This window comes from Arachis hypogaea, chromosome 10, assembly GCF_003086295.3.
Source record: "Arachis hypogaea cultivar Tifrunner chromosome 10, arahy.Tifrunner.gnm2.J5K5, whole genome shotgun sequence".
Classification (NCBI taxonomy): Eukaryota; Viridiplantae; Streptophyta; class Magnoliopsida; order Fabales; family Fabaceae; genus Arachis; species Arachis hypogaea.
The window spans coordinates 103,020,007-103,043,318 of record NC_092045.1 but is presented as its reverse complement, the minus strand read 5'-3'; the positions used below and the strand labels follow the sequence as shown (position 1 = coordinate 103,043,318).

Genomic DNA, 23,312 nt, shown 5'->3' with positions numbered 1-23,312 from the left:
GGGGATGGATGGGTGGCCGAGGTGACCGTCTGTTAGTATGACGGGGAGGGGAGAGGCGGGCGGTCGAGTGGTCCATCCGTCCAAGGCAAGGGGGCATGGGCGCAGGCGGCTGGCCGAGGTGGCCGTCCATCCAGGAGATGGGGGTGGGCAGGCGGCTAAGATGGCGTCCAGGAGGAAGGTAGGGGCGGGCGGGGTGGCCGTTTGTTCTGGGGAGGAGGGGAGGGGATGGGAGGCGGGCGGGATGTCCGTCTGGGGGGGAATGGAGAGGCGGGCAGCTGAGGTGAGGGGTGGGGACGAGCGCAGGCAGACAAAGTGGTCGTCCGTCTGGGGAAGGGTAACGGCATGCTGCTAAGTGGGCCATTCGTCCAGAGTGGGGTGGGTAGCGACCGTGGGGACAGGCTGATCAAAGGGGAGAGGCGGTGGGCAACCCGTACGGGGTGAGGGGTGGGAAAGGGTGCGAGTGAGCGGCCAAGGTGGCAGTCTATTTGGTTATGAGGGGAAAGGTAGGGGGCCGAGTAGGCGTCTGGGGCAAGGGGTGGAGGGGAGTGGAGGGCTGCTGGGTGGGTCGTCCGTCCGGAGGGAGGGTGAGAAGGCGGCCGAGGTGGGAGTCCGTTCGGGGGGGAGGGGAGGGGAGGGACAGGGGACGGGCGGGGTTGGCGGGTCGAGTGGGCTGTCCATCTATCCGGCGTGTCGGGCGGGCAGCCAGGGGTGAAAGGAGGGGCAAGTGGTCGAGGTGGTCGTCTATCTTGGGCGAAGGGAGGGGTCGGGATTTGCATGTGGTGCCTTCCGTCGTATGGGCGAGAAGGGTCATCTGTTAGGGATTTTTTTCTTTGTATTAAAACCTAGAACAAGAAGCATAACTTTTCTTAGCCAGTAAATCTGTACATCTATTACCTTCCTTGAATATCTTTATAACAAAAAATTGCAATAATTCGTTTTCAGATCATTTATCCTTTTAATTAAGGTGTTGGGTTGCTTTTCAAGGCTTTTTTGTGTATTCAGGAGTCTCACCACACTCTTAGCATCAGATTCCACTGTCACTCTTCTCATTCTCATCATCCACCCTAGTTTCAACCCTTCGGTGATTCCCCAAAGTTTCGTCACAAATGCGGAACAACACCTAATCTTATAATTGCATCCCACAACCCAGTTGCCTTCATTCTTAAATAGAGCCAGTGTTATTGAAATTTTCTTGCACTACTCTATTGACGTTCAATTTCACCCAACCAGCCAAAGGAGGCACCCACCCAACTTGGATTTATCTTCTTCCTTTTGGTTTCTCGAACAGGTAAGCCCTTTCAAACGTCCCTTTTATCTCTTGCACTTATTTTATAATCTCTGTATATGGCTGAATTGGTCTAGACGTCTAGTATAGCTTGCATTATGATCTTCTTTATTTCTCCAACACCGTAAGCACCAACAGGTTATGATAAATATGTCCTTTCAATTTATTCCTTGAGTTTTTTTCAATTGGTGTGTTAAACTAATTTTAATCCAATCATTCCAATTTTGTTGAAAGAAGCTCTGCATCTTGTGGGTTTTAGAAAATTAATCCAAATAATAGTAGCTTTAGTACAATACATGTAAGCGATCTTCTTGGATTCCTTAGCAAACTTTACCATCACCACTCCTTAAAAAAAAATTAGCAGTTCTTTGATTTGTCAAAAGTTTCTTGTGTATCAAGGTCCACATAAACACTTTTTTCCTTTATGGTGCTTGCCAATTTCAAATGTAGCTCCATACGGTCTTTATAGGCACTGACTAACTATTGAAGACTTTGTATGTTGATGTAGTAAAAAAGTTACCATCTTCAGTGTGTATTCATACTCTTATATCTTCCCTTCCCTCTTGGTAAGGGAAACCATCGTTGTGATTCTCTAGACCTTTACAGATGGAAGGTTGTGGTTGAGGATAGCAAAATTCCATTCTCCCGTGTCCTTAATCCAATCTTTCACTCGGCTATTGTTGTTTGTGATATAGTTTAGAGAGCGATCTTTCAAAAGTCCTTCTTCCTTCACCCATAAATCATTCCAAAAAAGAGTATTTTGGTCATTTCAAATGAAACTCATAGTGTTTGTTTTTTTTTTAAAATTTGGCCACATTTTGACAGTTCCTTCCATAAGCGTGAGTTCCATTTTTTTAGCAATTATGTTGTCAAAATTCCTATTTTCATTACAGTATTTGTGATCAAGCACTTGAACCCACAAATTATTCGGATTCCTTTCCATTTACTACAGGATTTTGACTAGAAAAGCATCATTCATTGAGCAAAGTCTTTTGAAATCCAATCTCCCTTCGTGCTTAGGTAGATACATAGTTCTCCAACTAATTAGGTGCATTTTTCAATGGTTTTCTTCATCTCTCCCAAATGAATCCTCTTAGGAGCTTCTCCACCTCATAACAAATACTCTTAGAAATTCTATCATCCTGCATCTGATAGTTTAAAAACTGGACTAACAGTTGATTGAGCTAAAGTTAATATTTCTACAAGAGACAAATATTTGTTCTTCCATCCTTTGAGTTTATTTTAAACTCTCCCAATGACATCTTTATAATTTTTTTTTTTAATTTGTGACAATGGCTTGTAAGTATTTTTCTAATTTTTTCTATTCTTTATAACTAGAGGTGATCAAAATATCTTTTAGAAGACTAACCATTATTTCTTTGGAATTTTTTTTTAGAAAATCTTAAATATCAGTGAATTCATAAGCGTTTTTTGGGATTGATTATTTGAGATGAAATAAAATGAACCCTTGTTAGTTGAGAGTTTTTGGATTGTGTTTTTTCAAATAGAATCATTTTTTATTGGAAAATAAAGCGAGTGATAATTTGAGAATTTTTTAGGTTTTTCAAAGTTAAATGAGAGTTTTTGTTTTATTTCATTAGTAATGCGGGACATTTTTATTGCTAAAATTAAATTTTCAAAATGCAGAAGACCTGAATTCTTTGAAGAAACCTATTACCTATGTCTTCTCAACATTACAATGTGTCATAATATGAATGAAATAAAAAAAACTCTCCTTTGCTTTTTTTTTTAAAGTACCTAAGAATTTTTTTTGATAATTTTACCTTTTAAAACTTCATTCCACTTTCTTATTAAATCTCATTTTACTTCTCACATTTAATTCTGCTCCATCCAAATACAACCTAAAGAGTTTCCGAATAAAAGGACAAGTCCCACTCACTAAAACCAGAAGATTCATCTTCCATGTTATCTTTCTCTTTCACCTCCTCAATCATGGCTAAAGCTTCCTTCCATTCCAACCTACTCCCCTCATTCCACTCACAACACCCCATCCCAACCCTCAACATCTTCAACATCTCCCCTTGACCATTGCTTCCTCCAACCATGTCCTTATCAATCACCTCTCCACTCACAATAGATTTCACCCATGTCTCTAGTTCCTCGCTCGCACCCTTTCCGTGCCTCACGTAATCTGCAGGAAACCTTCCTGTCAGCAACTCCAGTATAAGGATCCCGAGGCACCACACGTCAGTCTTGTCGCCAGGACTGTCGTGCTGGCTTGCCTCGGGAGACTTAAACGCTGCCATGAATTGCTGGGCGTGGCTTTTGTTTATTGCTGGCACGAGTTGGTATTCTGTTAAAAGAGGCTTGTATGCATGATCTAACAAAACATTTGAGGATTTGAGGTGTCCATGGGGCAGTTTTTGGTCTGGAAATTCCTTGTATAAGTATGCCAAGCCTCTTGCTACTCCTTTTATGATCTTCAAACGAGTTGGCCAATCTAACGCTAAACTTCGTTTACCTGCACATTAGCAATAACAATAACGTTATTAATTAGAAAAAGTATAGGTAGACAATTAAAATATTAAATAATGTGAACATTGGATATATTGAATGTTCATTTCATTAGGTACGTGAATGGTTATTCTAATATTAATATCTAAATGAATAATTTGAAAGTGTAGTGTGTTTTAATTTGATTAGTGGTTGTTTATGTTGTTAAAAAAAAGTATTGATTACCTAGCATAACCCAATTAATTATAAGGGAGACCTGGTTTTTTTATTAACTATTTTGTTGTTAGAGAAACAATAAAAATCAAACTAATAATAATGCGTTAACAAAAACTTTGCACGTTCGAAAGTTAAAAAATATTGTATAAAGCTTTTCAAGAAAAAAAGCAATACCAATTAATTTATTATTTAGTATATGAAAACCTGATTGAAATTTTGTATACAATATAAAAACTTCATTAGAAACATCTATATTTATTAATTCCTTGCTAGAATTGGTTAAAAGAAGAAAAAAACGTGAAGAGAATTAGTTCATATTCTTACTGTTCATTTTTTTTCATGTTTATGAAATATATGTAAACATAAAAACACAATGCTTAATTTGATAATAACTATGCTGAGTTAATAGTCAAAATCGTTTCAGAAAGATATACAGATTTTTATTTTAGTCATCGAAAGATAAAATTAATCGAAATCGTTCCCAAAAGATATACGACTTTGTCATATTAGTCCTTCCGTCAGTTAGATGATGACGTGTTATGTTAAGTGCTACGTGGCACATGATGACGTGGTGGGTTAATGTCATGTGTCACAAGATGATTGGTTGACGTGTCAGATCAGCGCCACGTATCACTTGACATGTAAAAAAGTTATTTATAATCAAAATAGTCTTTGAAAATTCAGATGTAAATCATTTTCATTCCTAAAATTTTAAAAATTAACCAAATTAGTTCTTATATAATTTTTTTATATTTTTTTTGATAATATTAAATTTAAAATATTTTTTAATACTACTAATTTTAATAGAAATGTAATTAACAAACAAAAAATTAGTAATTGTATCTTTTCTTCTTAAAAATTCTTTTAATAAAATTATCTCTCTCCTTTAATTCTTCTCAAAATCTCTCTTATTCTTTTCTATTCTAAAACTTTTTTCTTACATTATCATATTTTGCTGGAATATACATATACTCAAAAATAAAATGTATGTATTTGTTAACCTAAATAAAGTTATATGCTCAAAATCAAAATTTATGTGATCATAATAAATTTTTATGTGTTTTATATATTTTTCTTTTATGTGATCATAATACGGACTAATCTGATTAATTTTTAAAATTTTATGGATAAAAATGACTTACGTCTGAACTTTCAAGGACTATTTTGATTATAAATAACTTTTTTACATGTCAAGTGACACGCATCAACCCACCACGTCATCATGTGTCACATGGTACTTAACATGACACGTCATTATCCAATTGACAGAAGAACTAACGTGACCAAGTCGTGTATATTTTAGAGACGATTTCGATTAATTTTATCATTCGAGAACCAAAATGGAGATCGAGATATTTTTCAGGACAATTTTGACTATTAACTCTAACTATGCTAATAGTGTGTCAAGACTCAAGAATATAACAATTAATTAAGAAATATTAAAATGCAATAATAAATGATAACCATACCATGAAGATGACTAGCCAAACTCCCATTTTGAACAAAGTCATAGACCAGAAGCTTCTCTTCTTTTCCATAGTAGAATGCAACAAGAGGGAGCACATTAGGGTGTGTCAACCTCCCAAGCCTTCTCATGTGCTCAAAGAATTCTTGTTTTCCAAGCTTGTTCATGTTCTTGAACCTCTTCACCACCACAACTTGACCACTATGAATCATAGCTTTGTAGGTTGATCCAAAGCTTCCACTGCCGAGTACCTCGGCCGAGGCCCTCAGCAGGTATTGCAGATCAAAAACCTCTCTATCTTCCCTCACAAAGTTAAAGTCTTCTCCTCCTCCTCCTCCTCCTCCGTGGCCGCCGCCACCATCTTCAACACTCTGAATGGATAACAGGGCTGTCGCAGCCTCAGCCTCAGTCGCAGCCACGTCTATGGATTTTGTTTCTATTGATATACTTGGCTCAATGGATGCCCTTGCCTCCATGGATGTCGCCATCTTGGCCTCATCACTTGAAACTGCAACACTACTCTGAGGTTTTGATGCATTTGCAGCCTCTACCAGCTGATTAGGGTTTTTGGCTTTTCTTCTGCGCTTTATGATTATGAAGAGTGCTAGGATTAGAACCAAGATAACCACAATTACCACTATGATAATTATAATTATTAGTGTGCGATGTTTGTTAGTTTTGTTGTCATTTTGAGGGGTGGGTTGTTCATTATTGCTGCAAGGGTTGCTTAGAGGTTTTCCACATAGTCTTTTGTTACCTGATACACAAGGAAAAAAAAATTAATTATAGACAATTTGATTTTGTTGGAACTAATTTTGATGCAGATATCTAGTGTGATTATTCATATTTACTATTTAGTATATATATCAAAATTATTATTTACACACTAAAATTAATTAATCATAAAAAAAATTAACTACCAAAATTAATCACAATATATTTATATATAAATATATATATATAATTTAATTCATTTTTAATATATATTTTATATTTTAATATGTATTTTATTCTAATTACAAATTTTAATAGGTAATTTCAGTATATAATATTTAGCATAGTCGTTAGTATATACAGTTCTTTAAAAATTATAACTGGCAGAATTTTTTTAAAACAAAAACAGCTCTCAAAATTTGCGGATATGCATCTGTTTTCATATTGCTAAATATAAAATATGTTATATATTAAAATAAATAAATAAATATTCTTAATAAAATCATTTCTCTCTATGTCATATTTGCACATGTCTCAAGTTTGCTGGTTAGATTTTTTGTTAGATACTTTTCATAATATTTCTCTTTTATGTAGTTAAAAAGAGTTTTAACTAGAGCAATTTTTTTACTTAATCTTAATCAATTTTTAAAAAAAGTTATTTCTTTATTTCAAATTTTAAATCTTAAATTCTCTTAAACTTTAACGAGAATTAAAAAATAATTTTATAATAAATATAAATTAATATTAACTAATTAAAAATTAATCTTCTATACTTATTCTAGCTAAAATTATAAAATAAAACAAGCTGCAAGTATTCATTTGTTTTGAACTATGTTAAATTTATATTAAAATCAACAACTAAAATTAGTTATTAGTGTAAAATATATATTAAAATATAAAATATATATTAAAAATAAATTAAATCATACATATATTTATACACATATATGATGATTGATTTTAGTGACAAATTTTAATGTAAACATAATATTTTTGTTCGTTTTACAAAATTTTTTTAACATCATATTTATTTTGTTCCATCAAAAAAATTGCCTTAATAAACTCAAAAAAAATAAAAAAAAATGTCAAATAAAATATCTCTTTCGAACAAGCTAAACCTAGCTTGATTTAAAAAAAAAAAAAATTGCCAACCTTTTAATTCTTAAAGGAGACTAATAGATGGGGTGACTTGTTCAATAAAAACAAAGTCTTAGGAGTTTATGTTTAATTATTAAGAATTACAAATAAAAAAAGAATGTTGGCTTACCAGCAAATGCACTTGGATCCACATTGCTCAAGCTTTTTGGAATTGAACCCTCCAATTGATTGTTTGATAAATCAAAAACCCTAAAATCGCTATTCTCAAATTCAGGTATGGTACCATCAAATCTATTTCCATGCAAGTCCACGTCCAAAAGCCTTGGCAATTGAGCAAGAGAGCTAGGAATATGGCCGCTGAACTCGTTTTCCGCCAAGAATACCCTCTTCAGCCTCCTCATGCCGACGAATGCATCGTCGTGAATCTGGCCGGAGAATTTGTTATTGGAAAGAAACAATCCCCTTAGCCTCTCAAGCTTCTTGAACTCCGGCATTGGACCCTCAAAGTTGTTGTTAATCACACTAAAGCTATTCAAAATAGACAATTCGGAAAGAATGTCTATGTCAATGGTGCCACTTAATCCCATGTTTTCTAGCTTTAGTCCATGAAGTTTGTCATCTTTGCATAACAAGCCGGTCCAGCTGCAAATATTGATTGACTCGTCCCAATTTTGTAAGGCGCCGGCATCGGACAACGAGTTCTTGAACCGCAAAAGAATTTGAGTATCGTTGTCTGCCCGTGACAGCGGGGCAAACACGATACTGAGAAGGAAGAGGAAGAAGAAGATGAAGCAATAGTGTTTTCTTTCATGTGCCATGATTATTTTGGCTGATCATATGATATGATTAGCTAGGTAGTATAAGAAATAGAGATTAGATTGTGGACGCATGTTGGGAGGAGGAAAAGGATTATGCACATGAAATTAATTAAGAGTGGTTTAATTAAGTGTTTAAACGGTGATATTGGCAATGCCATTTCTACAAAGAATGATGAGCTGGTTATGCCGGCCAAAGTTTTTGGACCTCATCAATTTCCGAAGGTGAGATAGCCTTTGTTTAATTGTTGTATTTTATAAGAAATGGTAATTGCACCACTTTTTTATGAGTAATAATACTAAAAAATTAACTTTTTTTTCAGATAATACCAATTATTTTTTAATTATTTTATTTATTTTAAATTTTAAATCATAAATTTTTAATTTTAGATCCTAAATTATAAATTCTAAAAAAATAAATTAATGTTAACTAATTAAAAATTAATTTTTTATTTATGCTTTCTCTTTTTATATATCTCTCTGGTATATTATTTTATAATATAAGATAATTTTTTTTAACTCTTGCTTCTAGTTACTTTTTTAAATATATACTAAAAATAATAGAAGGTGAAGAGAGACGTAAAGAAAGATAATACATATAAGATTTCTCATATATATATAATTTCTTGCTTATGGTTGGTTGGTAGCTGTTTTTCCTTGTTAATGGTGAGGATGAATGTCCCTTATTAGCTTCTTTACATTGGTTTCATACATTTTAGTTTAATTTATTTTATTGTTATTAGTGTTTACATACACTATCTTACAAGGAATTGGAATAATTCAACTATACTCTTTGGATTTAGTTTTACATTCTTTAATTCTACATGTATAATGTATCACATTAGACCTGTGGTTCTGACCAATGAATTGTGTTGACAAAAAAAAGAATAAATTAATTAAGATCAGTTTTATGCTATAATTTTATTTGTTTTGCATGCTTTTGTTGTGATATGAATTTGAATATTTATAAATTAAATTAAAAGGAGATGGCTGTAAAATTAATACTTGAACGTGCTATACGACGTTTTTTTCAAAACGCTAGCTGTGCTTTATTGTAGCTTTGATGAGATTAAATTATTAATGTACTCAACTACCATTATTAATATAACGTGCAGTATTATTATGTATGTAGAGTTTGGATTATTGTTCAATTTTGTACATTAAGATGAACGACGTGCTCTGGTCATTATCGATGATAACTATATACTAAAACTAGTATATGCGATAATATGTAATTATTAATATAAAAGTTAAAGTTAAAGTTAAACTTAAACTCATTAGAATCAAACTAATATTTTTTTTGTCATTGAAATTTTATGTCTTGTACGTCATGGAACATGGAAAAAAAAAACCCCAAAGGAGTAATTGGATACTAATCACTTTACAAAGCCCATAGCCTTGTCAACCAAAAAAAAAAATTCCAAAACGTAAAATTTACTTATCTTCTACGATGCACGGACACTAACACAGACATGGATACACAAATTTTAAAATCTTATAAGATGTTAAAAATAAGAGAGTAATTTGAAGAGTGTACTATTGAGTGTGAATCAAAGGTACAATGTACAAGGATATATATATAAGTGCTAGAAGAATCAAAGCAATAAAAATACAAAATCCTACAATAAATACACAGATATACTATATAAATATAAATAATAATAATTTATTTTAATTGATCCTAATATATTCTAACATCCTCTGCAAACTCAAGTGGGAGCTAAATATACCATCTTGAGTTTGGATACCAGAGTTCAAAAACGAGTAGGATGATGAGCTTTTGTGAAGATATCTGCAGTCTGATCCAGAGTTCCAACAGTTAGGAGACGAATAGCATCAATAAGGAGACGTTGCCGAACAAAGTGACAATCAATCTCAATGTGTTTGGTGCGTTCATGAAAAATATCACTATGGGCAATCTAAATAGCACTGCGGTTGTCACAAAAAAATCAGTTGGGGACGACTGAGGAGCACCCAAGTCTTCGAGAAGTCAACGAATTGAGACAACGTTAACAGTAGTGTCGGCTAGAGCATGGTATTCAACTTCTGTTCTTGAGCGAGCAGTGAACATTTGCTTCTTGGCTCGCTAGAAAATAAGAGAATCACCAAGAAACAAACAATAACCAGTAGTAGAACGATGATCAGTAGGATCACCAGCCCAATCAGCATCTGAGTACGCCTGAAGGGATAAAGATAAATGGGCAGAAAAATGAAGTCCATGAAACAGAGTGCCTTTGATGTAGCAAAAAATGCGAAGAACGGCCGCACAGTGAGTAGAACAAGGAGCTGACAAGAACTAGCTAAGAACATGAAGTGGATAGGCGATGTCTGGGCGTGTGACAGTCAAGTAGATGAGACCTCCAACTAACTGTCAATAAAGAGTAGGATTATCCAAAACAGTGCCATCTTGGTGCGAAAATAGAATACCACAACTAAATCAGAAACTGCACCGGGTCGTACCAAGTAATACCTCAAGGGAGTGAGGGTCGATCCCACGAGAATTGATGGACCAAGCAATAATAGTTGAGTGATTCACTTAGTCAGACAAGCAGAAACGAGTGTTTTGGTGTTCAATTTGCATTAAACAGTAAATTAGGAGAATTAAGAAAGCAAATAGTAAATTTGTATGAAAGATATATGAGACTATGAGATAAATGTTAAAGTTTTAGAGATATTTATTTTTCCAAATTAATGGTTCTTACCAAATAATTTAATCATGTAAGATTCAATTCATGGAAAACTTTAATTGATTAAACCCTAATTCATTAGTGATTTAATCTCCTCTAACCTAATAAACTGCCAATTTCTTGGTCACCTGAATTAGATTAAAGGTTTAGGTCAAATTCTAGTTTATTAGCCACATAAACCCTAATTACCCAAATATAAGATGATTATATATCACGTATCATGTTCAGTCCAGGTAATTATAGATTTAGGAGGAATTACTTTCAAGCTGTTATTCAAGTGAATTAACTTTTCCAAGAATCAACAAGAATTCATGTAGAAAAAGAGCTATCTTCCAATATACTCAAATTCATAAGATGAGGAACGAAAGTAATCCTTGAATATAAATCAGTACATTAATTGGAAGTATAATGATAATAATATTAATCCATAGAATAAACAGAGCTCCTAACCTTAACAATGGACGTTTAGTTGCTCATGGAGAAAATAAACCCTAGCAGAGAAAAAGTGTCCAATTTTAAAAAAAGTGCGGAAGAAGAGAAGAAGAAGTCTAGGCTAAGATATCTTCTCCTTTTATATCTAATCCTAATAAATGTAAAATATATTTTCTAAAACCTAAAATATCTTTTCTTAATTTAAAAATAAATTCTAAAACCAAATTAAATCAAACAAAATCATAAAGATCACGCTAGTGTTATTCTTTATCAGGAGTCTGGTGCCAAACTTGAAAATTCCAAGTTTGGCGCCATTATGACCGTATCCAATAAGAGCTTTATGAGTTTCTGGCACCAAACTTGAGCTGGATCAAGTTTGGCGCCACTAAGGCCACATCAAATGTGGCGTATTATGAGTCCTGGCGCCAAACTTGGGTTGGATGAAGTTTGGCGCCCCTAGGTGGCGTTTGGCGCCGTGATTCCAGAAAAAAAGTATATACTATTATATATTATTGGAAAGCTCTGAAAATTAGCTTTCTAATGTCGCTAAAACCACGTCAATTGAATCTATATAGCTCAAGTTATGCTCATTGGAGTGCGAGGAAGTCAGGGTTGACAGTATCATCCACTTTCTTCCTTTTCTTCTACACGAACTCTGTCAAACTCGCCCGAATGCCACCTGTAATAAATCAAATTGCAAAACAACTCAAAGTAGTATTCATGGTAACTTAAAACACTTAAATCTTGATTTAATTCAATAATTTCACATGCAAATTCAATAAGAAAAGATAAGAAGGATGCTCATGCATCACAACACCAAACTTAAATTGTTGCTTGTCCTCAAACAACCGAAAACAATATAAACCTCAGCTGTGAATTTGCATGAGAGTTGAGTTTTTTCAATTAAGCTTCTATCTATTTTCTGAGTGGGGTTAACAACACTGTGACCATGAATAGTTTTGGCCTCTCACTATCCTTTAAAGCTTAGGAATGTTAATTTTATTTAGAATTAGAAGTCGGATACTATTATAAATTCTCTTGATTTTTGCTTTGGATTAATCCTTGAACACAAAATTTTCTTGTCTTTTCTTTAGTGCTTTGCACCTTGAGTCTAGCCGTGACTCTAAATGTTTTGTCTCAAGCTTTTCTTGACACAGAAACACCACAAGCACTTAACTGGGGAACTCTTTGAGTTCGGATATTTTCTATTGAACTTTTCCAGTCAGTGGTGCTCAAAACCTTTGGTATATTCTTTATTGTACTTGGCTTTGACTCTAAGTGTTCTATCTCAAGAATTACTTGACACAACCACACCACAAGCATATAGCTAGGAAAACAATTCTTTGACCTTTTGATCATTATTATCCTTCTTAGCAATCGATGCTTAGAGCTTTGGGCCTTACCCTTTTATTTTCTTTTCTTTTTTCGCTGTTTCTTTTGCTTCAAGGATTAATTTTTTGTTTAATGTAGAGAATTCATAATAGTTCTCTAAATTCCTTTGATCCATATTCAAATATGTATTATTCATATCATGCATTCAAAGTCACAGATAAACACCACCACATCTAAGCAAATAAGATTACTCTTAAATATAAACTTAATTTCTCATGTAATACATCACTTCTTTTCTTTTTCATTTTTTAGATTCAAGTTCAGTGAGCGATGCAGTACATGAGACATCCTTTCAAATTAAGAATAGACAACTAAATCAAACTAAAACCTAAGAACTGAAAATACTGTAGATCATGCAATAGATAAAGACAAGCAATAGAAAATAGGAGATAACGAAATAAGAGCGGAAGGGAAAATAGAATGAAAGGAACTCAACCACCTCAGTTATCCTGGTGGCCATCTCATTCCTCAGGCTGTGCTCCTTTTTCAAGATGATTCACCTTCCTTTTGTGCCATTGATGATTAGATAAACAAAGAACGCGCTCTACAACACTAAACTTAAAAGGTTGCTTGTCCCCAAACAAAGAAAAACTGAAAACAGGGAGGAACATAAAAAGCGCATGGAGGAGTAAAAATGAAAATATTGCAAAAGAAGCAAGAAATGATAAAAGGGAAGAAAGATTCAAATTTAAAAAGTTTTTTTTTTTGGGAGCCAAACTTGAGGAACACCAAGTTTGGCGCCACCCACGTCGCAAGAGATTCTCTCAATGATGCATATGTGGCACCAAACTCTAGATTTCCAAGTTTAGCGCTACCCTTCCATCAAAGTTCTCAAAGGAATGTGTGCATGTTGGCGCCAAACTTGGATTGGCAAGTTTGGCGCCACCCCTCTAGTGGCATTTTTTTCTTGAAACTCTTGTTACTGGTGCCAAACTTGAGATTCTCAAGTTTGGCGCCACCCTAGCCAAGTGTATTTCCCTCCAGGGTGGTCTGAAATCCCTTCTAATTGCACCTGTTCCTGTTTTAGACACTCTGCATGATCAAAACATACCTAAAAAGAAGGAAAACCAAAAGAAATTAAAACAAACTAAATAAAATCAAAATAAATAGAAAATTTAAAGATATGGATTATTGGGTTGCCTCCCAACAAGCGCTTCTTTAACGTCACTAGCTTGACGATTGATTTCTTGTTAAGGCAGTAGTTGATTATAGTGCTTCAACTCCTCCCCTCTCACTGTGAATTTTCTCTCCGTGTGCCCATGAAGTAGCTCAACATGCTCCAAAGAGTGGATTCTGTTTGCTGTATAAGTCAACACTAGTTTACTAGTCAACACCACACTCATTCTTCGGGAGAAACCTTCAATGGGGATCTTTTTGTTTCTCTATCCCCTGGATGCTTTCTTCTTGGGAACTTCCTCCTTAGTGGATGATGCACACTGATGAGCGGATATTTTATACGTTTTTTGGCATAGTTTTCATATAGTTTTTAATATGTTTTGTTTAGTTTTTATTAAGTTTTTACAATTTTAGTGTTTAATTCACATTTTTGGATTTCACTTTGAGTTTGTGTGTTTTTGTACCATTTCAGGTATTTTCTGGTTGAAATTGAGGAGTTGGAGTAAAAGTCTGATTCCGAGACAGAGAAAGCACTGCAGATGCTGTCCAGATCTGACCTTTTTGCACTCAGAAGAGCTTTTTTGGAGCTACAGAAGTCCAAATGGACCGTTCTTAATGGCTATAGAATGCTGACTTCTAGAGCTTTCTAGCAATATATAATATTCTATACTTTTTTCGGATTAGAAGTCCCAAACTGGCATCTAACGCCAGCTTCCTACCCCTTCTAGTGTCCAGTGCCCAAGGAGCAGACCCAGCGTCCAAATGCCCAGAAAGGACGCACATTATACACATTATTTTCGAGCTTTACATTGTATTCCTTTTCATCATGAGTTTCTAAACCTCCTAGGTTGAGGGGAGGAGCCCTGCTGAGTCCTATGAATTAATAAAAGTATTACTGTTTCTTCTTCGATCCGTGTTTGATTTATTTCTAAGATGTATATTCGTTCTTCAACATGGTGAATAGGATGATTAGTGACAATTATCTCTATTCATCATACTAAGACGAACGTTCCTGACAAACACCCGCGTCTACTTGGTTTCGTGTGAATACGTGGCCGAAAAGTACGAACCAACAGCTATGTTTATACATCTCTCAGACGGCTAATCTATGACTTCGTTGGGGACTTCTCGAGACACTAGTTCAGCCGATTTCTGGGGAGATTAAGGTCTCCGTGGTATAGGCTAGAATCCAAAGAAGCAGCATTCTATGATCCAGAAGTTTCGACCTTGTCTGTGACGTTTTGAGTAGGATCTCCAAGAGAATGAACTGCTAGAGGTTCACCCTTCGTCAGATTGGATGACCACGGGCAATGGTGTTTAATCTGGAGCAGAGGAGATCAATGACCACGGGTAATGTCTTTGATCACATACAGCCTGCCATTGAAAAAATCACTCACAAGCAAAGAAGACAGTGATACCAGAGTTAATTCAGAAAGACAAAGCAACTCCAATCCTCAATTATATCTATCTTACTGATTTCATTCCAATAATTCTAATAAAACTCCGTAATCCAACAACATATTGATCTGCTTGACTAAGACCTGCAAGATAACCATAGCTTTCTTCAAACCACAATCCTAGTGGGATCGACCCTGACTCACTCAGGTATTACTTAGACGACCCAGTGCACTTGCTGGTACAGCTGTACGAAAGTGTAGGGATTCGTGCACCACACACCCAACACCAAATTAGGTTTGGTGTCAGGGAGAATTGTATTGATTCCTACCAAAGGATGCTTGAGCCTCAAATCCTGTTGTGCATTATCAGGGAGTTCTTGAAGATTTGGGTTAATAAGCTCAGTCTGCATGCACTTCTCCTTTCTGCCTGATAAATGCATAGTTTTGAAGACATGAAAGACCAATTGCTCATTATGCACTTATCCTTATCGTGTTTGTATTTTTAAATTTAGGTTTGTCTATTGATGTTTTCAATGTTAGGTTAATATTATCATTTACTGCCTTTGTGAGTTAAACATACATAAGATTAACTAAGATTAATATTCACTTAATTCTGAAACCATAATTTTAAATTCGATTTGATAAACATACAAAAGATTAATTGTCCTTTACATTCACTTAATTTTGAAACTATAATTTAAAATTCGATTAGGTAAACATACAAAAGATTAAAGAAGAATTACATTAACTTAATTCTTAAAATTAAACCTAAACATACCAAACTCCTGCTCACTTCTTTTGAACCATCCAGTTCAATCCCTTGCCCATCATCCCCTGACCGAGCTGCGACAGAGTAAAACTATCAGGTGGATTTCGTTTTGTTCGTAGGTCTTAAGGGTGACCCCAAACTGAGTGACAGCCGGAGTGGGCGACCTGCCTACTTATGCTAGAGCAAATGCACCAGGATTTTACTCGTCAACAATCTTGAATCCCACCTGCAGTTGAATGAAACCACTATCACACGACACCCGCCATGACGTGTGCCCGAAAGCAGGACCCCGCATACCATAGGCCATATCTACTGATGCCCGATGTGGATCAACCACTCTGACGGTGAAGGAATAGCGGTAAGATTTGGACAACTACCCAAACCAGCGTTGACACATTGCTGTATTTGCTCATCTCCATGACCGTCAACGGGAATCTGCGATGGGATCGACGGAAAGTCAACCCATTCCTGTCCGGGGCGGAATGTGATGTGTGGCTGATTATGCTGGATGGAGTGATCCTGCTGGCTATACTAAGAGTGCCGACTATGCCCACTGTGCTGACTGTAATGTCTATGATGACTGACCTCGCCGTGGTTGCTGGACTGACCGTGGTGGCTGTACTGACTGTGGTGACTGTGATGGCTACCAAGACTGTGATCTGGTGGCTGTGGTACATAATAAGAAAATGACTGAACCACTGCATATTGAGGTGGACTCTGAGGTGCTGGTGGCTATGGCGCTGGTGACTGTGGGGCTGGTGGCTGATATGGATGTTGAGGAACGTACTCCGACAATCTCAACAGATATCCGTACAAACCCATGTACCAATCCCGGTACTCTGCCAACAGTCTAAAGTCCCAAGTCGGAAAGGGGTGCAAATTTCGCAACAAAGTGTTATGACAGTTGCCCCATTCTTCTATCCATCCTCCATGTAAAACTGTCTAGTCATGAAATTGTACTCTGCGAAGAGTGTTGCAATGCTCTACCAGTGGAATGTCTCTGGCTACCACTTGAAGTGGTTGTGCATACCCAAACTGACGCATCACTCGGTTTGTAGGGTGCCATTCAACACACTCGAACGACAATAATGGAGCAACAATATCATACACCTCAAGGTGTCCATGTAACTCGTCGGGTATGACCAATCCTTCGTACGGCCGCCACACAAACTACCACATATTATTAGAAAATTAGAACCCTAATATTAATATTTGGATACGGGAATGACACGAACCCTAAATATTTACCTCGTCCATGTAGTCTATTTCCTACCATAAAGTCGCTGCGATCTTTGATAACCATGCTGTGGTCCGTTTGGAATGACTCCACCTAAAACATGGTTCATTGAAAAATTAAAAATAGTTACCGTCAATCAAATATGCTGGTTCAATATAATACCAGACTAAAATAGGAACTGTGACCTCATGGCAAGTGGTATCTCAGTCGGTGGAAAGGACTGTCTCGGTACCGGCACAATACACAACAGTCGCTCCCATGCCTAAACAAACAACAGATTAAGAGGGCTATCCATCTCCTTAGTATCATATCGTGATGCACGGCATAGTGCCCTATAAAAATGCGCGAGACATGCTGACCCCTAATTATAAGTATGGATATGCTCGAAATTGCAAAGCAACGGTAGATATTTCGTGTGGGCATATGCGGTCGACTTATCCGTGAATAGGGTCGAACCCAACAAACAGAAAACTGGCATATCAGGTATCTATTAATAGACTACTCAGTGTCCAATGGCTCTGCGTCTTTGATACGTCGAACCCAACCCAGCTTTATATAAGATTTCGAAGAACTATGACAACTGGTTCGCAACCGAATATCGTAATGCTTTGACTCTGTAGGAAGTCGCTACTACTATCTGTCCAGCCGCTCACAAGCTCTCCATCAATGGGTATGCCAAATATATGAGCGATATCTTACAGTGTCACAATAACCTCACCCACTGGCAATACAAAGGTATGAGTCTCTGGCCTCCACCTTTCCACCAAAGTAGCTAATAAGGGGTAAAATCCTCTTATCACTCCAATCCTAAAAACGTGGTAGAATCTCATTGAGCGTAAGTAGTTTTCGACTATTGGATTCTATGTCTACGGCGGATCTAGTTTACGAACCATTAAATTCCTGTTAAACTGGTTCAACAAAAATATATTTATTAGTTTAAATAGATTATAATTATTACACAAAAATTATTTATAAAACTAATTTACATCAATATAAATATTGTTATTTTTAATCATAAATAAAAAAATATTTATTTATTTAAATATTATCAATAAATATTTATATTTATTTTTTAGAATAATAAATATAAATAATTTTTATATTTAAAAATAAATATTTATATTTAATAATATTTATTTATTAAAATATTTAATAAATATTCATATATTTTTTTAAAAAAATAAAATTATTTATTTATTTATTAATATTTAAATTATTTATTAAATGTACAGAAAAATAATTCCATTATAGTAAAAAAATTCAAAAAAATTATATATTCACATTTATATAAAACAAAATATAATTATATTAAAAAATAAAAAAATATATTTAAAAATATTAATAAAATACAAAAAAATAATAACAATACTATATTTTCATCATATGATACTAACAACAAAAGTTACAAAAATTTAAATACATAAAAAATAAAATTTATTAACTTACATAATTTGAATGATCCAAATAATTGATATGGATAATTATGTATTATTTTTTTAAATAAATACAAACTAACATTTTTCTTTATTCTATATTTTTTTTAAAGCATTAAACTCTTTTCTTCTTCTTTCTTCACTTCGTTTCTTCTCTCTTTAACATAGACAAAAAACTCGCTAATGCATGAAATGGGGGAGGGGGGATGAGGGACTCAATTTATAGAGTCCCAACAATGTATTTGCTGCTTATCGAGGTGGAGGAGTTATTCCCTGCATATGCATGCAGTCAGCCTCCAATACACCCATCATGTGTTGTTGCAACTCTTTGAAAAGGCGCAGAACCTCTGCAATGCCTACTTGATTCGCAAGCAACATGCCCACTGCGTGTTGCCACGGAGTTTCCACGCCTATATGCTCGCCACATCACTACGCTCACGGTGTGTTGCTGGGGAACTGACACATCACTATGCTCACGGCGTGTTGCTGAAGAACTGATACACCGCTGACAACGAATCCTGTCACCACACCCTCTGTATGTTGAACTTGATATTCACAAAATAGCAAAACATCTCTCTCTAATATTGAGCAAAAACACCAATACACATTCCATATGAATAATAATTTATGATACTTTTATTTCAAAACTTTCTTTAAAGTTTAGAATGAATAATTCACTGCTGACAGCCAAAAAGAAAAAAAGGCACTCATTCTTTCACTCCTCATCATTTGCACTTTATTCTTAGCTTCACCAAAACCTATAAGAACTCTCCCGGGACAAAGCAAGGTTTCTAAATTCTAACTTCTTTTTCTGTTCTTCTCTTCCCTCTTTACTCTTTTCTTTTCCCACATTTATTAAGTTTAAATTTTAACATATAATAATATCGCTGACACAATAAAACAAACACATAGCATGCATTCATTCATTCATTCACTTTCTTTCCCTTTCTCTTTCTCTGTCTCTGTTTGAAAACAAATGAAGCCATCATCAACCACTGAACCAACCAAATCCACCGCCACCATTTCCATTACCACTCTCTCTCCACAAAACGAAGATCATCAACAACACAACGTTCCATTGCTCATGCAGCAGCCATGTTATGCAAGATCAAAGCCTATAAGCTCGGATGAACTTCGAAACCTTCGAATCATTCTTAAGTGGTGTGCTCTTGATCACTCTTATTGCTTTGGAAGAATAATTTCTTATGCGTTGTTCGTCGTCCTCGCAATGGCTGCACCTCTCCTCATCTCAATCTTTATCGGTGTATCTCACTCTGCTTCCATTGATGATCCCTTCAAATTCAACAAGCTTGTTCAGTTACCGGAATCGGCCCTTGCTTTAATCGCCTTCTTCACTCTCTCCCGTTTCTTCCGAAGGTACCACAAACACTGTTAGATAATTTTACATAAAAACGTGCTCATATGAATGGTAAGCCATGCGAAACATCTTACAACTCACAGTGAGAATTGAAATTACAACAGGTATGGCCTTAGGCAACTTCTATTCTTAGACATCTTACAAGATGACTCAATGTACGTTCGACGTGGCTACACACGGGAGCTTGAGAAGGCATTTAAATACTTATCATTCATAATATTACCTTCATTCTTTGTACAACTGGCACACAAGATCCTCCTCTTCACGACGGCTAACGGTGGTCAGTTCCCTCTAAATTCAATACTCTTCCTTCTAGTCCTTGTTTCATGGGTTTACAGAACAGGGGTGTTCTTGTTAATGTGTGTGCTATTCAGGCTAACATGTGAGCTTCAGATTCTAAGATTTGAAGGGCTTAAGAAGCTATTTGAAGGTTGTGGAGATGGTTGTAATAATGAAGCAAGTGTGATATTTAGGGAACATGTTAGGATTAGGAGGCAGTTATGGGTTACAAGTCATAGGTATAGGTTCTTTATAATTGGTTGCTTGGTTACTATCAGTGTTAGCCAGTTGGCTGCTTTGTTGCTTGTTTTGGAATCCAAATCTCACAAGACTTTCTTCAATTCTGGTGATCTTGTGGTAAATCTCTCACACTCTCTATATACAGTGGTCTCATTTTTAACATGGTTGGATAAAGTATTTACAGAGTATTTTTTAATCAACTCTTTTTTGAGAAAAGGATAAACAGGTCTTTCACCTTTTGATTAGCGGACATTTAAATCTTTAATAATTTAAAAATACATTTAAATTTCTGATATTTTTAAAACCTCGACATATGTTCACTTGGGTCTGTATTGACTTGGTTGATAAAGATGCATACGGAAAAAGTTTTTAAAATTAGACAAATTAAACTCATAGATCGATATATCCAAATTTTAAAGAGATCAGAGGCTTAAATATATTTTTAAATTTTCAAAAACTTAAATCATCGCAAACAAAAAAATTAGGGATTGATTTGTTCTTTTCTTTTTTTATTTTTTCAAAATAAAAAAGAATATATTAGTCCTCAAAATTGCTAGTGTACAGTAATATTATAGTAAAAAATAGAATTTTGGTGAAGAGTAAATATTATTTTTTTAATAAAAAATACTAAAAAAATATGTCACGTTTTTTATAAATTTAACAAAATTCTTCATTTCCCACCTAATTCTATCTTTTACCAAAAAATATTATTGTTAATAAATACATAAATCGTTTAATTTATTTTTAAATATATTTTATATAAGTAAGTGATTTAATATAGTTGATTTTGTTTTTCAAACGTAACATGTTTGGTTAATCCTTATACCATCAGAACTGAATTTTAATTTGTACTTAAAAAATAATCTAACATCCCTCTCTCAAATGGTTAAAAATAAAATTTATTGTTTTCAAATCTTAAATTACAACTCATTCTTTTTTTTTTCAGAAATAAAATTTATACACATATATAATAAATATAATAAAAAATTTTAAATTTTGTATGTTTCGCATAAAAAAATTAAATGAAAAATACTAAAATATAAAGAAGAAAAAATTAAAAAATCTTGCATTTTTTTATTATTTTATTTTATTTAACGCAAGTTTGATAATAATAATAATACTAAGTAATTTTATCCACTCATTTTTAACTATATACGGTGAACAAAATTTATCAGTGGTTGCTCACTTACTCCTAAAACACATATTAAATATACATCAAGAATATGAAAAAAATTACTAAATTTTTTTTGTCTAAGTTTGTGTATAAATTTTTATAGGGTCTCTCCTTGATTCAATTGAGTTTGTGTTTATTATGCAGATTTGTTCAGCTGTGCAGCTAAGTGGATTTTTGCTCTGTCTAGTAAGTGCAGCAAGAATCACACACAGGGCTCAAGGGATAGTCTCAATTGCCACAAAATGGCACATGTTGGTGACTAATGCTTCTGCTGAGTCAGAGCAATTTAAAGCTCAAATGATACCACCAGAGTGTGATTCTGATTCTGATTCTGATTCTCATTCTGAGGGCATATACATATCAGTAGCCTCTCAACAGAGACCTTCTTCTTCCTTCCAAACAAGGCAAGCTTTAGGTATGGTTATTATTATTATCTCCACTTTCATGCTATTGAATATGCAAGACTAATGCATAGAAGCATGTTAAGTTTAAGTTTGAGATTATCTTATTTAAATTTAGTTCATTCAATTTGTTTAGTTTTAGGAATAGATTTAAGTTTTATGTTTATTATTTTTGTTTTTTAGTTGGTTATATTATAACTATTTTCAATTAATGTCGTAACTGAAATATCCATACTAGTGTATTAATAGGTATTAACGTCTTTATTAATTCACCTTTTTTTATTTACTAAATGTTTGCAACAATAACAATTGTAATATTAGTTAAGATAATAAATATTTCATGACTATAAGCTCAAATATTAGATATTGCAAAGTATATATTTTTATGGATTATATATAATAAAAGATATTTAAGAAAAACACTAAATTTCTTTTATATCTCATTATATATAGTAGATATAATAATTTTTGTTGTAACACATTTAAATCTAATAAACCTTTCATTCAAATGTGTTTATTATAGTTTTGTTTGTAAGATGTTTTATATTAGGGATTAGGTGTTAAAACCATATTTACAAACACATCCCAAGGTCACTAAGTTACTTTATGTACAAGAACTACAATAATGATATACAAATGATGAAATTTGTTAGAAACATTGAAATTTTTTTGGTTCTTGATGATTAAATGAAATCTAATTTCTTCTATTGATAATAATTGCAGTGACATATTTGCAGCATAACTATGGAGGGATAACGGTATTTGGGTTCCTACTTGATCGAGGATTGCTTTATACTTTGTTTGCGTTTGAATTCTCTTTGGTCATGTGGATTCTTAGCAAGGTCGTTGTCTTATCTTAATTAAAGTTTGAGATAATACTTACATTGCCCCCGCCTGAAGTTGCAAGCACGATTGAAATTGGTCTATAAAATTTCAGTTGACTCACTTTAATCTAATCTGTCTCACGAAAACATTAATGACGCAGTAAAAAGGACTAACGCTGTCACGTTGAACTATGAAAAATAACAGGGTTTTGTTTTTGACACTCAAATAAGAAAAAAACATCATATAAAATGTTTAGAAGCAAAAGATGGCTTGAATGATCTTAAAAGAATTGTTTTTGGATATTTTAGCGCTAAAAATAAAAAGTCATCATTTTTCTATAATCAAGCATGACCACCTTTAGTGCAGTTAGCGTCAGCCTAATAGAAATTGGCTTAGAGACTAATGTAAATTATAGATACAAATTTTAAGATTAAATTGTATAAATTAAAATTTTAAAGATTAATTTAAGACACAGAATTTCAGA

At 34.3% G+C, this 23,312-nt stretch overlaps 2 protein-coding genes across 2 annotated transcripts; one reads left to right on the top strand and one right to left on the bottom strand.

Annotated features, from left to right (window-relative positions):
* Nucleotides 1-2,967: 2,967 nt before the first annotated feature.
* On the bottom strand, nt 2,968-8,175 carry LOC112718333 (pollen receptor-like kinase 4). Its single transcript, XM_029289416.2, has 3 exons — nt 7,423-8,175; nt 5,446-6,198; nt 2,968-3,767 (listed from the first exon to the last, which is right to left on the bottom strand). The coding sequence occupies exons 1-3, from the start codon at nt 8,069-8,071 to the stop codon at nt 3,148-3,150; spliced, it is 2,022 nt and encodes a 673-aa protein (XP_029145249.1). The 5' UTR covers nt 8,072-8,175; the 3' UTR covers nt 2,968-3,147.
* An 11,143-nt stretch (nt 8,176-19,318) lies between these two features.
* On the top strand, nt 19,319-22,956 carry LOC112716199 (uncharacterized). Its single transcript, XM_025768062.3, has 4 exons — nt 19,319-19,908; nt 20,014-20,545; nt 21,747-22,017; nt 22,727-22,956. Exons 1-4 carry the CDS (start codon nt 19,508-19,510, stop codon nt 22,861-22,863), a joined length of 1,341 nt encoding a protein of 446 aa, XP_025623847.1. The 5' UTR covers nt 19,319-19,507; the 3' UTR covers nt 22,864-22,956.
* The last annotated feature ends 356 nt before the right edge of the window (nt 22,957-23,312 follow it).